This window comes from Urocitellus parryii, chromosome 4, assembly GCF_045843805.1.
Source record: "Urocitellus parryii isolate mUroPar1 chromosome 4, mUroPar1.hap1, whole genome shotgun sequence".
Classification (NCBI taxonomy): Eukaryota; Metazoa; Chordata; class Mammalia; order Rodentia; family Sciuridae; genus Urocitellus; species Urocitellus parryii.
In genome coordinates this window covers 174,110,864-174,125,783 of record NC_135534.1, presented here as the reverse complement: position 1 = coordinate 174,125,783, position 14,920 = coordinate 174,110,864, and the positions used below count along the sequence as shown (strand labels likewise).

The 14,920-nt window shown below is 41.7% G+C and overlaps 1 protein-coding gene across 1 annotated transcript in view; it reads right to left on the bottom strand.

Annotated features, from left to right (window-relative positions):
- Dnai1 (dynein axonemal intermediate chain 1) overlaps positions 1 to 14,920 on the bottom strand; it is a 62,289-nt gene that overhangs the window by 31,095 nt on the left and 16,274 nt on the right. The window contains exons 2-9 of the mRNA XM_026387872.2: positions 9,820 to 9,852; positions 8,249 to 8,347; positions 7,972 to 8,052; positions 3,581 to 3,707; positions 3,158 to 3,297; positions 2,791 to 2,910; positions 1,659 to 1,718; positions 119 to 253 (exon numbers count right to left, since the gene is read on the bottom strand). Of these exons, the coding sequence (XP_026243657.2) occupies positions 119 to 253; positions 1,659 to 1,718; positions 2,791 to 2,910; positions 3,158 to 3,297; positions 3,581 to 3,707; positions 7,972 to 8,052; positions 8,249 to 8,347; positions 9,820 to 9,843 (786 nt within the window). The 5' untranslated portion in view covers positions 9,844 to 9,852. The remainder of the gene's footprint in view (positions 1 to 118; positions 254 to 1,658; positions 1,719 to 2,790; positions 2,911 to 3,157; positions 3,298 to 3,580; positions 3,708 to 7,971; positions 8,053 to 8,248; positions 8,348 to 9,819; positions 9,853 to 14,920) is intronic.

The following is a 14,920-nucleotide window of genomic DNA, read 5'->3' as shown; positions in this document are numbered from 1 at the left end:
TTAGCCCCTCTTTTTAAAGTATCTGTGAACTCTCCCAGGCAGCCATGTTTCTGTCTACCCAGGGGCCAAGACAACACTCAGACATTATGTGACAGAGCTGTGGACACCCCCACCAAACCTGGGATTCCATAGATGTCAGCTTCCGCATGGCCATCTTCCCTGACTTTTTAGCCACTGGGGTCTTTGCCTTCTCTTTCTCTTTGGTCTTTTCCTGCTTCTCAAGCTCCTCCATGTAGGCATCATAAATCTCCCACTAGACAAGGACAGATGAGAAGGTCATTACAGGGCACAGCCTTCCCTAGCCAGCTCCTTTTCAACCTTCAGAGCTTGAGGAGTTGGTCATGTTAACCCCTATCATATGCCTCTGTAAAATTCTGTTTGGCCCATTGTAGTTATGTATTCAATCTCTGCCTTCTCTGCTAACCATCAGCTCTGGATCAGGAATGAAGGAGCTCTCAGGTCACTTCTGCTTTGAACTTGTCCACTCTGAAGCCCTGATCTGGGTCTTCAGCTGGGAGATCAGCACTGCTCTAGCATGCAACCCACACCAGGCAGAATAATGGGCAAATATCAGGCCAGCTCATATGTTTGTTGGTGATTTATAAGATTTTAAATTAGGAAAATTTAAAAAATATAGTCTCCTCCTAGGGAGATGGAATAAATATACAAGGTTCGTGCTGGCCATCTACAACACTGACCATACCTTGACATTAAAAGGAGAAAAACAAAAGGTAAGAGAACTGCTGCCAACTGACTATAAAGAAAGGAAAGCCCAAGGATAGTAGCAGAGGAAGCAGCAAGGATCTGGGGTTGGGCAAATGCCACAGATCACACTGTTTCCCGGAGCTGGGAAGTCACTGCCACCTGGAGGCCAGATAGGCACACCTTACATTTTAAAAATTTACCCATGGGCCAGTATTCTACATTGCAAAGTACTCCAGAACTTATTATCTCATTCAGAGCCCTACAAAAATCCTGGGAGACAGCTTGCCTTTCTTTCTTGACAGAAATTGAGGCATTAAGAAAGAAATGGAGGCATGGTTTGTTCAGGATCTTACTGGAACAGCAAAATTGGAGCCTGAATGGTTCAGGTCTTCTAGCACCATGTCTTGCCCACACACTGAGGGGAAAGGAGAAGGGTCTGCAGGAATGCTATAGGCTGCTGGGAGGGCAGACTCAGAATGCTAATACTCCAGAGTCAGCTGCAAGGAGCCATGGACTCCAGAGTTCATAGGAACAACAGTTCTTCAGTTCTCCTCCATTCCTAGAAGAAGCCCCAGAAGCCACACTCATTTCTATTTTGGGTAGCATTGCCCTGGGAGCATGTGATGGGTCCAGAGCTCATTTGGGAGAGACCTACTACTGTCTCACGTGTCTGGTGTTCATAGACTGAATGCTTATGACAATAAACAGGGAGGTGGAGGATGACTGCCAGACTGCCAGAGGAGTGTGTGTGTGTGTGTGTGTGTGTGTGTGTGTGTGTGTTACTGGGATTGAACCCAGGGCTTTATGAATGCAAGGCAAACAGTCTACCAACTGAGCTATATCCCCAGCCCCAGAGGAGTCCTTAGCCAGGCCAGTCTCCTTTGCTGCTGAGCGTGATGAGGATGCATGGGACTGGAGGTGGTGATGGATTTCAGACTGGCCCAGGGTCTTACCTGATTGGCTGTGGCCGAAAAGTTTGTCCTGGGAGGAGGCTCCATCTGGCAATCTCTATCCTAGAGAACAATGACAACAGGAAACCCACAGAAATCCCTCAACTGCTTCACTTAACAATACATTTTTGGGAGAAGCATTTTGGTCGGATCTCAAGAAGGAGTAGGACATAGCTGGGGAAGTAGAGAAACCTGGGCAAAGAATTGAATGATACATACAAAACCCACATTTTTCAATTCTGGCCTCCTTCAGAAGAGGTCTCAGCTAGAAAGTAAAGTCAGTGAAGCTTGATTGTGCCAGTTTTAACCAAGATAAACTCCAACTGGTGGTGGACAGATCTACAAGAAGCCACCCCACTGCCACACTCCAGACACAGGGCATAGAGGTCAGCCTCCCATGGACCCAGAGGAATATCCCTTGCCCTAAGAAGGCTTCCCCCTAATAATGGAGTCTGGCTCCACCAGGAGAAGTCACTCTCTTCCCATTATATATCACCCAAATTTCCCAATGTCAGCATAGGGACCAGAGTGATGAAGTACTTTCAAAATCTTACCCTACAGACCTCATGCTCCACCACAGATTCATTTCTATAAAACACTGCCCTCACCTAAAGTCCTGTGAGGCTCCCACAGCCTAGTTATCAGGATCCTCCATACTTACAAGTTCCCTTGGAAATTTCATGCTTCTTCCAGATGTTCTACCCCAAAGACCATCAACTCCAGAGGAACTGGTTCCTTGGCTGCCTACCCCCTGGCATACTATGACCTCCTCTCTTCTCCCCAGCTTCTAATTTCTCTCTCTCTCTCTCTCTCTCTCTCTCTCTCTCTCTCTATATATATATATATATATATATATATATATATATATATATATATATATCTTCAAATCTCAGCCAAAGTTTCAAACCTCTCAATGGAGTTTTGGAGGCTCTAGCCTCCTGTCTCTCTACGAACTGCTTGGATGGCTTACAAGGACTTGAACATGTGCTCTCAGCTTTCCTTGAAGAAATCAACTGTGGTCTGCCCTATCAGTCCTGCCAAGCTGAGGGCTGCTTAAACTGGGGTCAGGCCTGCTTCTTCCCTGCCACAAACAGCACAGGGATTAAAAATAAAGGGATTGTGGTGAGGGCTCTACCCGGAGAAGGTTGTTGAAGGTCTGTGAGGCTCTCTCACTGAAGTTAAACTTGTTAGTGAGCTTCCGCTCCTTGGGCTGCCTAGGAGTCATCAATTCTTCTTCAGGTACTGTTTCAACTGCCTGGAAATAAAGACCCAGAGGACCAGGACTCAGTTGTGAAAGGAAGGTGGGGGCATTCAGAAAGGCAGACCCTGTCCTGGGATAGGAGGGAGGTGGGAGAAAGGATACTGCCAGATATGTTGGCCCCTGTAGCCTCTAACTTCTCACTTTCAGCTTCCCTCCTTCCACCCCAAGTCACCCCGAAGCCTCCACCCACAGCCTGAGCTGGAATTGGTGGGGTAGAGAGCAACATAATCCATACTTCAACTGTAGGCACATCTATTTGACTCCCAGTTTCAGCTTCAGCTTCAGCTTCAGCTTCAGCTTCAGCTTCTGCTTCCTTGGGCTCTTCATCTTCCTCAAGGTTTTCTGTGTCTGAAAGCACCACCTTGACGGACTCCTGTGAACCTTGATAGGATACTTCCAATGAGCTCCAAGACCAGGCCCGCTCCCCCAGTCCCTAGCAGGAAAGGTCTTCGTGGCTCTTGCCTTTCAGACCTTGCCTGTTTCTTGAATTCTCCTTGGCCTAAGTATCATGAATTAGCTCCCAGGCCTACTCAGGTCAGCCATGTATGAATCCTCATCTAAGAAGACCCTCTGTATGTTCCATCATAGGGATCAATTCCTCACGGTAACCAGAGAAAAGGGATAAGACGTAGGGTTGCAGCCTCAGGTTGGTCTAGAATCCTACCTGCCGCCATCTCATCACGATAGTTCTGCCGTCGTCCTTCATCTGAATCTTTGGGGATAAGGTTCCCAACCTGGCTGAAGTGAACTGCCAGTTGATTCACAAAGCCAATAAGTTTATATGTGCCTTCCTAAGAAGAAGAAGGGGCTGAGTCAGACCAAGGTCCCCAGTGGGGCTATTGTTAGAATGTAGTTTGCCTTCATTCTTTAAGATATACAGGAAATGTAACTCACCAAACCCTCAGTTAGCCTGAGGTTTTCACAGCATTTCAGCTTAAAGAAGAGGAGTCAAATAAAATTAGGTATTTTTGAAAGTTCTCCTCAAAGACTTATTTTCAAATACCTTCTCTTTCCAACCTGAAATAGCTCCACATTTACCTGTCACTGGCTCAATTTTCTTATCTCCTATATCCATGCAAGGGATCCCAGTTCACCTGCCTCAAACAGACTCTGGGCAGTCAGATAATCATCAAATGACACAGCCTGGCCCTCTCTCCACTGTACGTTAGTGGATGCCAGAGCTGGATAGATGGTCAGAGAACAAAATCCCTGATCCTCCTGGTTCCATCCAAGAGTAGCACAAAGATCTGCAGAAGGTTTAGGTTTGACATTTGTCCAGGGCATATGGTAAATGAGAAGCAGGATTAAGCGTAAAGCCCTAAATCCCTGGCAATCTTGGCATTCATTCATTCTTCCTTTATTTTTTTGGTGGTGGAGAGGGGTGGGATCAACAAAGTTATACCAAGCTTTAAACATTTTCATTGGTTCATTCACTCTTCAACAAATAATTTAAAAAATTTTTTTCTTAGTTGTAGTTGGAAACAATACCTTTATTTTATTTTATTGATTTTTATATGGTGCTGAGGATCAAACCCAGCACCTCACATTTGCAAGGTGAGCGCTCTATCACTGAGCCACAACCCCAGGCCTCAAGAAATAATTTTTGAGCTGCCAAAATGTGCCTAGTATGTTATATCTGTAAGATGCCCAAGGTTAAAAGCTGAGCAAAAGCAGACACTATTCCTGTTTGCATAGAGCCTATAGTGCAGTTCTATAGATTCACCCTCACTGATCAGCATCCTAGCAACCACTAAAATTCAATTAGAGATAAGAGTCTCCTTTTCAAGTCATATGGAAAATAATTATATTTGTATGGCACACTGGGATAAACTCACAGCAGAGGAAACCAGCCCATGTGTTCCAGTTGTACCAGACCTATCTGTAGATAGAGAGCTGGAATGTTCTGATCACATAGGTTGGAAGGCTCTGCCTTAGAAAGTCACCATGGAGTTCTTCCTGTCTCACTAACTTAGTGAGTAAGAGCCTGGTCTTTGGATGCAGGCAGAATTGGGTTCAAATCCTTAGTCTGCTCCTTATTATATGTATGACCTTGGGCTTAACAACTCTAAACCCTACTTTCTTCATATAACAAATAAGATAATGATATCTAATTTGCAAGATATTGTAAGTATTGAAAATAACTTTTCATCATTATGTCTCAGAGTCTGACACATAGTAAAAGCTCAATACTTATGTCTCAGTGCTTGACACATAATAATAATATTATGTTCAATGTTCAATAATATTATGCTCAATAAAAATGGTAACTATTATTATGATGATGAAGGTGCCCGTGTGTTATGGTTTGGATAGGGATTGTCCCCCAAAGTCCCAATGTTCAGAGGTGGGGTTTTAGGCAATGATTATATCATGAGGATTCTGATCTCATCAGTGGATTAATCTATTGGTAGCTGAATGAACTACTGGGAAGTGGGACCTAGTTGGAGGAAATAGGTCACTGAGGATGTACTCTGGGTTTCTTTTCTCCCCAGTCCCTTTCTTTCTCTCCTTCTCTGTTTCCCAGCTGCCATCAGCAAACTTTTCTCCACCATGACCTTTTGCCATGATGTTTTACCTCATCTCAGGCCAGAGCAATGGAGTTGCCTAACCGTGTACTAAGACTTTCAAAACCATGAGCCAAATAAACTTTCCTTTTTTAAGTTGTTCTTGTCAGGTATTTTGGTCACAATGACGCAAAGCTGACTAACACACAATGGGAATAAATTATCCTCATAGTTGTCATTTGAGGCTTCATCTCTACCCTGTTCCCATTGACTGTGACTTTTCCCTTCAGTTTAGAAATGGAATTCAGACTCCAATGCTTCTGTGAAAGGAGGGGAGGCATTCCTGGATCAGAACCATCTGCCTCCCCTCTCCAGCCCATCAAGGGAAAGTAGCAATTTTGGAAACCTAAAGCTCTGGGATCTCTCAAGACCAAAGAGAAGGGGACCAGCTCTGTGAGAGGATGCCGGGCAGGACTAGGCTGTTGGAAGGTTGGGTGAAGTGAACTTCCTCAAAAGAGGGGCAAAAGGGATGCATTGAAATCAACAAGGCAGCGCCAGTCCTCACCTATAGCATGACTACCATGGCCAGCTCACTGAGTCTAGAGGGACTCTAATGTCAGGACAGGAACCCAGAGATTGCACCATACTCCAGCATAACATCAGGGAAGGTAAGACAGCTTCCCTTTGACATTTGCAAGTTGTCCAAGCGAAGCCATTAGCAAAACTCATGAACAGCACCTTTCAAGAAACATGTCTGGATTTGTAGCAAACTTTTTGTGGAGGGGTTGACTACACAGCCTGAATAAGAAACAGTGTGTTCAAGAAAATTTTCACAAAGACTTGTACACAAATGTTCATAGCAGTATTGTTCATATTAGTCAAAAAGTAGTAAAAATCTAAACATCAATCAACTTATGAGTGGATAAATAAAAAGCAGTATATTCATACAGTGGAATATCATTTGGCAATAAAGATAAATGAAGTACTGACATATGGTATAACATGAATGAATTGAAAAACAATATGCTTAATGAAAGAAGCTAGTCACAGAAGTCCACATATTGTATTATTCTATTATATGAAATTTCCGGAAAAGGCAAATCTATAGAGACAGAAAATAGTTCATTATTGTCCAGGGTTGGAAGTGATGGAGAACTGGGGATTGACAGCTAACAAGTGAGGGGTTTCTTTCAGGGAAAATAAACATGTTTTAAAATGATCATGTCAAAAGTTTCACAATCTGTGAATATGCTAAAAGCTGCTAACGTGTATACTTTAAACGAGTGAATCTTATGGTATATAAACCATATCTCAAAAGAACTGTTTTAAAAGATAAAGAAAGAAACGATTGCTCTGTGTTTTTTCCCCTAGTACTGGGGATTGAACTACTGAAATACATCTTCCACCATCTTTTGGTTTTGTTTTATTTATTTTTTTTTTCATTTTGAGACAGGGTCTCACTAAATTTCCTAGGCTATCCTGAAACTTGGAATCTTCCTGCCTCAGCCTCCCAAGTACCTGGGATTGGAAGTGTATGCAACTATGCCTAGTGAAAGAAATTATTGTTATATCCAGGGAAAAAGACAGAGGAAGATACAATTTTCATTATATTTTCAGTGTGTTTTGACTCTTTTGAAATTTGTACTATGAATTTCTATTATACATTCAAAACTTTGTACATTTAAAAAAATTTTAAAGAAGCAACGTAATGTTGTTTTGGAGTCAAACAAACTGGTTCAAATCTTGCTTTGAATCCTGACTGTGTGATTTTTATAATTCATTTTATCTAATTTAACTTTGGTTTCCATAAAATAAAGATAATAGTAGTTCCTGTATCAAAAAGCATATAATATATGATAACCTATATAAAAGTTCTAATATAGAATCTGACACTGGACACAGTAAGCATGGAACCCATACGTCTCAAAATGAAATTAAAAAACATAGGCATCACTTCTACTTTAGTTCAAAATGTACTCTGAAATTCTCTTTGGTCTCTACTCAGAGGAGCTGATCTTACTCTAGCTGAAAACAGTGTTGTCTACCATAAAGACACGCCACAGATGTATCTACCAACTAAGAACTTGCCCACAACATGGTAATAAAGGAAGGCCCTGATGGGTTACCTGCTTGTTTGGTTGAGATGTTAAGAGACAGGGTTGCAGGGGGGATGAGGAAGATCAGCTTTTTCTTGTCCAGAGGTGGATCTGTATTCTACCCAGGTGTCTGGCTAGAAGAAAATTCAGCTTCTAAAGCTCCAATAGTCCCATCTATTGGAAAAGTATTTTTCTAACTAAATATTTATTTAAAGATTCTTGAAAAAAGTTGACTCTGCAGGGCACTTAAGGCACTGCAATTAGTTAGACTGCAAGGGAGATGCATAAAGAAATTTTTTAAATCTCTGGAAAACTCCATGCAAAATTCCAGGATTTCAGCCAAGAACCTGTTTAAAAGCAATCTCCAAAAGAGCCAAGAAGAGGTTTTTGCAATGTGACAAGTCACTAACACTCCACGGAGATCTAGAGGCTGTGTTCAGGAGGGGATGACTTACTTTGAAGCTGTACCTGACAATATTCTGGGGTGCATGTGGGTTGTTGGCTGTCAGGATCCGGGTAAACTCCTCTTTTAACTCCTGAGGGAAAGAAATACCAAAAGGGTCAAACATGAAGATCCCTCCAGGGGATCCCTCTCAGGCTTAGGGCCGCCCAGGGTACCAGCAGACATCTCATGCCCAGGTTCTGTGCGGGTTTCTAATCTGTACTGTGGAAGAACATATCTCTGAAGGTGGAGGAAGTGGAAGAGACAAGGATAAGAAGCTATTCTCTTACCGCATCTGTTAATTCCAGCTGGTCAGGAGGTCTAACTGTGGCTTTAGACTGGGACCATTCATCTGTCCCTTCTCCCACTTCAGTTCCTGAATCTTCATCCTGGACAAAAACCTCATATGAGCATTAGGAGCACCTAATCTGCTTGGGCAAGCAAATAATGCTGCAGAAAACCCCTTAACTAAAAAAAAAAAAAAAAAAGAAAACCCCTTAACTAACAAATCCTCCCAGAAGTCAAGCTTTGCCCATTGAACATAGTATATAAAATGTGCAACCGACCACTCATGGAAGAGTCCCAAAGAATTTCTCAGTCCAGAGTTCACTCTGTCTTGAAGATCATAGCCATCTCTACCCTAGAGGGTTAGGGCTTAGCTAGAACATTGTGATGGACCTTTGGCCCAAGTAGTGGTACCTGAAGGAATGGCTCCTCTCTCCTGCTCTCCCTAAAGCCTTGGAAGTGTCCAGGAGCAGATGTCGAGGCAGGGCTTTATGAAAAGTGGCTTAGACATCCAGAAAGGATGCCAACCTGTTATTTAAGCTATTTCCATTCTAATTTATAATAGACCTTCCAATATACCACCTTTAAGTGTGATCTTTTCTTTTTTAGTGTATTATAATTATACACGATAGTAGAGTTCACTTCAATGTATACATAAGTAAGTATAACATAGTTTGCTCAATTTTAATCCTCAGTTCTTCTTCTTTCTTTCCCTTCCTCCTTTCCTCTTCTCTTTAAGGTTATTCTTAAAGCAATATTCTCTGGTATTTGGTTACTTTAAGCCAAAAATAAAGGAGTAGAAGTTTTGCCTTCCCTGATAGACAAACACCTTGCCAAAATGACCATGACATATTTTTTCAAGATGTTCACCCTCACTAACAAGAAAAGACATGCTAAATAAAACAATATATTTCTTCACTATAAAATTGGAAAACTAAGTCAACAAAGCAAAACTAGCATTCAGAACTGGCAATGTTATAAGAAAGCAGGCATCCATAAATTAGCACATCATTCTCAAAAGCAACTTGGAAATATTTCCCAAAGCCTAATAACTATGTTATTTGACCCAAATTTCTACCTGTAGAACTTATATTAAGGAAATAACAAAGGATATGCCTAAAGGTTTAGGTATATGAACATTTGTTAAGATAATTGATAATAATAGTGAAAAGGAAGAAACATCTAAATATTCATCAATGAAGCATGTCTGAACAAATTATGGGATGGCCCTAAGGAACATATGATAAAATATTATGTAGTAATTTCAAATGATGTTATAAAAGTATATTAGAAATGGAAGATACTCTAAATATTTTTTGTGTGAAAAACAGGTTATAAAATAAAACAGTTTAATTCCACTTAAAAATAAATACATGTAATTTTATATATGCATAAAAATTTCTGGGAATATATAACACCACAGATTAAATAAAAGGTTATCCCAGGGTTGTAGGCTTAAGGGTAATTTTAATCTTCTAGCTTATTTGAATTTTCTAAAAATACGTAGACAATATTCAATAAGGAAAAAAATGCCATTAGCATCTTGCTAAGATACTGTGGTGATCTGAGCACTTACTCTCTTCCTGGTTCCTCTGCCCATGTTCAGGCTCTGAAAAAAGAACAGAAACAGAAGGCAAGTCACAAGCAAACTGACATAAGAATATCATAAACATATTACAGGTCCTTTTACCCAAGGATCTCAAGGATATTGAGCTTTCCCAAGTCTCAAGAACAGTTCCAGGGCCACTCTCAGTGGCTACATGTATTTCTTAGCCCAGCCAAGGAGATCCTGTATCTGAGGAAACCATTTCAGACTCAATGGGATTACCTATGAAGAATAATAAGGTAATTTAGCACTAGGCATTTATTTTTCTTCTTTTTTCTTTTTGATACTGGGAATTAAACCCAGGGTTGCTTTGCCACTGAGCTACATCCCCAGCCCTTTTTGATTTTCTTATTTTGAGACAGGGTCTTGGTAAGTTGCTAAGTCTGGCCTTGAACCTGTGATCTTCCTGCTTCATCCTCCAAAGTTTCTGGGATTATATGTGTGCACCACTGCGCCCAGCTCTAGTTTTAACATGCTAAAATTTTAAGTTCTGAAGAGTAGTGCTGTGGTTTGGATATGGTTTGAGTGTACTCCAAATGTTCATGGGTTGAAGGTCTAGTCCCCAGGGCAGTGATATGAAGAGGTGATGGTACATTGAAGAGGTGAGATACAGTGGGGAATCCTTGGGTTACTGGAGAAATGACCACAAAAGAGATTAAGGTAGTTCCCTGACCTCTTGGTAGTTCTCAGAGTGGGTGGTTATACAAGGAGCAAGTCTAGCCCCTTCCTCCCTCTCTGCTTCCTGGTTCAAGATGTGATCCTTCTCCTGTACAAGCTCTGTCATCTGCCATGAGGTCCTCACCAGAGTGGAGCTGTTGCAAGAGCCATGCCCTTGAATTTCCAGAACAATGAGCTAAAATAAACCTCTTTTCTCCAAAAGTAGCCTGCTTCAGGTATTTTGTACAAAAAGCTAATACAAGTAGCATGCTCAATTCAACTCATTAAACATTTGGAGAGTATCTATTTTTGTGTCAGGCACTAACCTAAGCAGTGGGACAAAGACAAAGAAAGTTTGCGCTGGATCTGTGGAGGGCAGATGAATGTGATCAGTGCTCATCAGTCACTCACTCAGCATAAGTTCCTTTGAAAGGTGGCTCTGTGCCAGCAATGGGATGTGTATGCACAGGTTGCTGTAGGACAGCACAGAGGTACCTCCCCAGCTTTGGGTACTCAGAAAAGGTTTCCAGAAGTGGTGTTTCTTAGTTGGGTATCAAAGGACAAGATGCACTTTCAGAAGGCATAAATGGCATGTACAAAAGCAGAAGAAGAACAGTAACAGAGTCACCAAACAAAAACCCCATTTTAATATATATATATATATATCAAGCGTGAGGGGACTTAGTGTGGGGTGGAGATATTAGGGAGGGGGCCTTGGAAGAAGCAGGCTTAGAGCACTGAAGGGGTCAAGGCACCAGAATACAAGTCAATGGGAACATGTTGGTGGCAGAATGCACTTGGAAAGAGACCTCTGCTCCTAACTCTGTCACTGACTGTCTGTATGATCTTGGGGAAGTCTCTGGGCCTCAGTTTTCCAAATGTAAAGAGAAGGAGTTAGAGCAATGGGCTCTTAATAGCCATATAACAATAGGCTCTGTGGGAGAGGCTTGGATGGTAGAAGGGAGGAAAAGGGTTTCAAGGGAAAAGAAAACATATCTCAGCTTGGAATTGTTGCTGAGTTCAGATTTCTGCCAGGTTTCCAAGGTTTCCAGTGATGGGAACCCTTCTCTTGAGGCTTTGCCACAGGAGCCAGAAAACTCTTTCCTTTGAAGAGCCTCTGATCCCTAAGGTAACGGTATGGAAGCGTTGCAATGTCCACCAGCTTGCCGGCCCACAACAGAGCACTGGAGGGCCAATTCCAGCCCAAATCCCCAGCCTTAAATAGAAAATGAGATCCAGTTACTACTGCCCCCTGTAAATATGTCTGTAAAACATTTATCTGGCAATAAAAGAACTGACAAGGCAATTTGAGTGTAATTGTTTTTGGCAGTTGGAAATATTTCAATTAACACACTATAAAAGCCACACTATAATAAATGCAAAACAGGCCAATGAAATCAGCTACAGCCCTGACTTCCCAACCATAGCAAAGGAGATTGAATGTCAGGCTGCCACTTTGGGCCCTTGGTCTTCCAGAAAGAAGAAGCCTGAGACAGACAAGCCTGAATTCCTAAAAAGCTTTTGATGTTTCCTCCCAGAAGCCGTCAAACCACAGAAGAAGAAAGCCCAAGCTCCCTCCCCAGGTCCTCAGAACTCTATCATCTGGCCTCAAGTCCCCATTCCAGCCTGCTCTCCCAGTCATGTGCTAGGGCTTTGAGGTGCAATTCAAGAAGGCTACTCAGTCCCTGAGCCTGGCCTGAAACTTTCACCTCTTCATTTTCCCAAGTTTTCATCTGGCTATTCCTCCTGCCAGGAATGCCATCTTTCCCTTCGCCCTCCTGCTCCTGCTACTTCTGCCTAACAAAAACTTACCCAACTAGCTAGCCTCTGTTCATCCTTTATCTAACTTTTCCTGACATCTTACCATCTTCCTCCTATATCCTTCTACTTTTTCTTTCCTCAACTTGAGCAGGTTCCTTCCCACCTTTTATCACCACCACAAGAACTGACTGTAGTGAGATTAAGAATCAAGTCTATCTTCAAACATATGCTCTCTTGTCTCTGGGTTTGGGTCTCCAAAAGGCGCACAGTATTATGAAAAGAAGCATAATACTACAGTCTATATGAAAGGTGGCTTGAAACTTCCAGCATGGGAGGCTCACTATTCTTATACTATTGACCAAAGAAAACCCTCTTCTCTTGGGCAGGCTATTCTCATTGACCAAGGGAGATATCAATAAAGGAGTGAGGAACAAAGAGAAAATCTACCAGCCTGCCATAGCAGACAAGTTAATCCTGGTGATCAATGGGATAACTGACTTCCCAGCCTGAACTCCTTCACAGTTGAGCATTTTTCTATTCTCATAGATTTCAGTTGAGTGCCCTGAAGGCAGGAACTGTTTCTTATTCAACCTTAGCATTAGCACAGAACCTAGCACTTGGATGTGTTCACCTACTCTTATAAAGGGCACTGGTAACAACACAGCTAACTAGTGGTCACTTCTCAGTTCTTTTACAGGATTTGACATTGTTGAGTTCTCCCTCCCTCCTTTTTGAAATTTCTCCTCTTCCTTCCTTTCCATGTCACCAATCTTTCCAATGTTTCCTTGGAACATCTGGCCTCTCCCTCCACGGATATATGCTTGACCCATGGATCCTCTTATTCTACATACTGCCCCAAGGTGCTCTTTCCCCCACCCATACCTTCATCTTCTACTTATGATAGAGCTCAAATCTATTTCATAGTTTAAGACCCAACACCTCATGATCACAGGGTGCTCAACATCTTAAAATCCAACCTCACTATGTTCTTTTTTTTTTTTTTCATCCCAAACTGCCACTTCCTCCAGTATTCCTTATCTCATTCAAGTGCAACACCATCTACTTAGTGACTCAGGTTGGAAACAGGACTCATTAAAGATGCCTATCTTTATCCTCTCATTAGCAATTTATTTCAAAGTCTAACAATTCTATTTCTTCAATATATTTCTTAACTATCCAGTTCATTTATATCCCCCTTAATTCAGACTCTTACTATCTTTTACCTAATCACATTTGACCTCCTGTCTCTAATTTCTTCCCAATTTAATAAGTGTATCGCTATCATCATTTTGAGCTATGGAGCACTTACTCTCTAGTCAATTACTAAGCTATTTATGAGCATTATCTCATTTAATCTTTACAACTATCCTCTGGATTCAGAGCTGTCATTTTTCCTATTTTACAGATGAGGTAATCAAGGCATAGAGAGATCAAGCAACTGACTTAAAATTGACCAGGACCTGAAGCCAAACTTCTAATCACTATCTTTAAATGATCTTTGTAAAATATGAATCTGATCATGCCACTTTCCTGATTTAAAGCCTCCATCTTAGTTGTGAGATAAGGTTCAAGCTCCCTACCATGTCATCCACCTCTTTCCTACTCTTTTCCTCCCACAGCCACACTGAGTCACTTACAATTCTCCCTAAGTTTATATAGGAAAGAACCATGTAAGCAGGGAGGCTGATCCTGTATGTCTGGTAGTGAGATAGGCCTCTGAGTCTTGGGCAGGTGAGAGAAGAAGAGATGGCTGACCTAGGAGGGGATGCCCACATAAAACATCTCTCTTTTGCCATGTTCATAGAACTTCTTTCCTCAGTCATCTTCACTGCTCCAGGCCAAACATCTTGCTTCCTTTCTTTAATATTACCATGATTAGCCATGATGTCACAATTAACACCCTCTGTCAGGTCAACATCTTCATGAGTCCATCTACCCTTTGAAGATACTCTTTTGGTCTTTAACCACATTTTTTTTGTTTTTTAATTTTTTTAGTTGAACATAAACACAATACTTTTGTTTGTTTGATTGATTGATTGATTTAATGTGGTGCTGAGGATCAAACCCAGTGCCTCACGTGTGCAAGGCAAGTACTCTACAACTAGCCACAACCCCAGCCCTTTGTTTTGTTTTGCTTTGTTTTCTCCAGAACTGGGGATTGAACCCCAATGGTGCTTTATCACTGAAGTATACCTCCAGTCCTTTTTTATTTTGAGACGGTCTCACTAAATTATCCAGGCTGGCCATGAACTCACAATCCTTTTGTTTCAGCCTCCTGAGTCACTAATATAACAGGTGTATACCACTGAGCCCGGCTAACCACCCTGTTCTTTAGATACAGTCCTAGACTACCTCTTTGGCTTAGCACACTCTTGGATGATTACTAGGTTAATATCCCTCCTAGCTTGGCTCAACCCTCAATACAGCCCCATTCAGCCTATCTTGGGACACTTGAGGAAGCCAAAGGACAGAGAGTAGATTCCAAAGAAGTCTGGAAAGCTGTGGATAGGAGCTGAGAGAGAATTTGATAGCTAAAAAGAGACATTCTCATTTATATCAGTTATACATCAAGAACAGATGTCTAAAGTCTATTTAGCAGGCACAATCTGAAGAAGGAACAAGAAAGCAAAGGGATAGGCAGAGACCAGTTGAC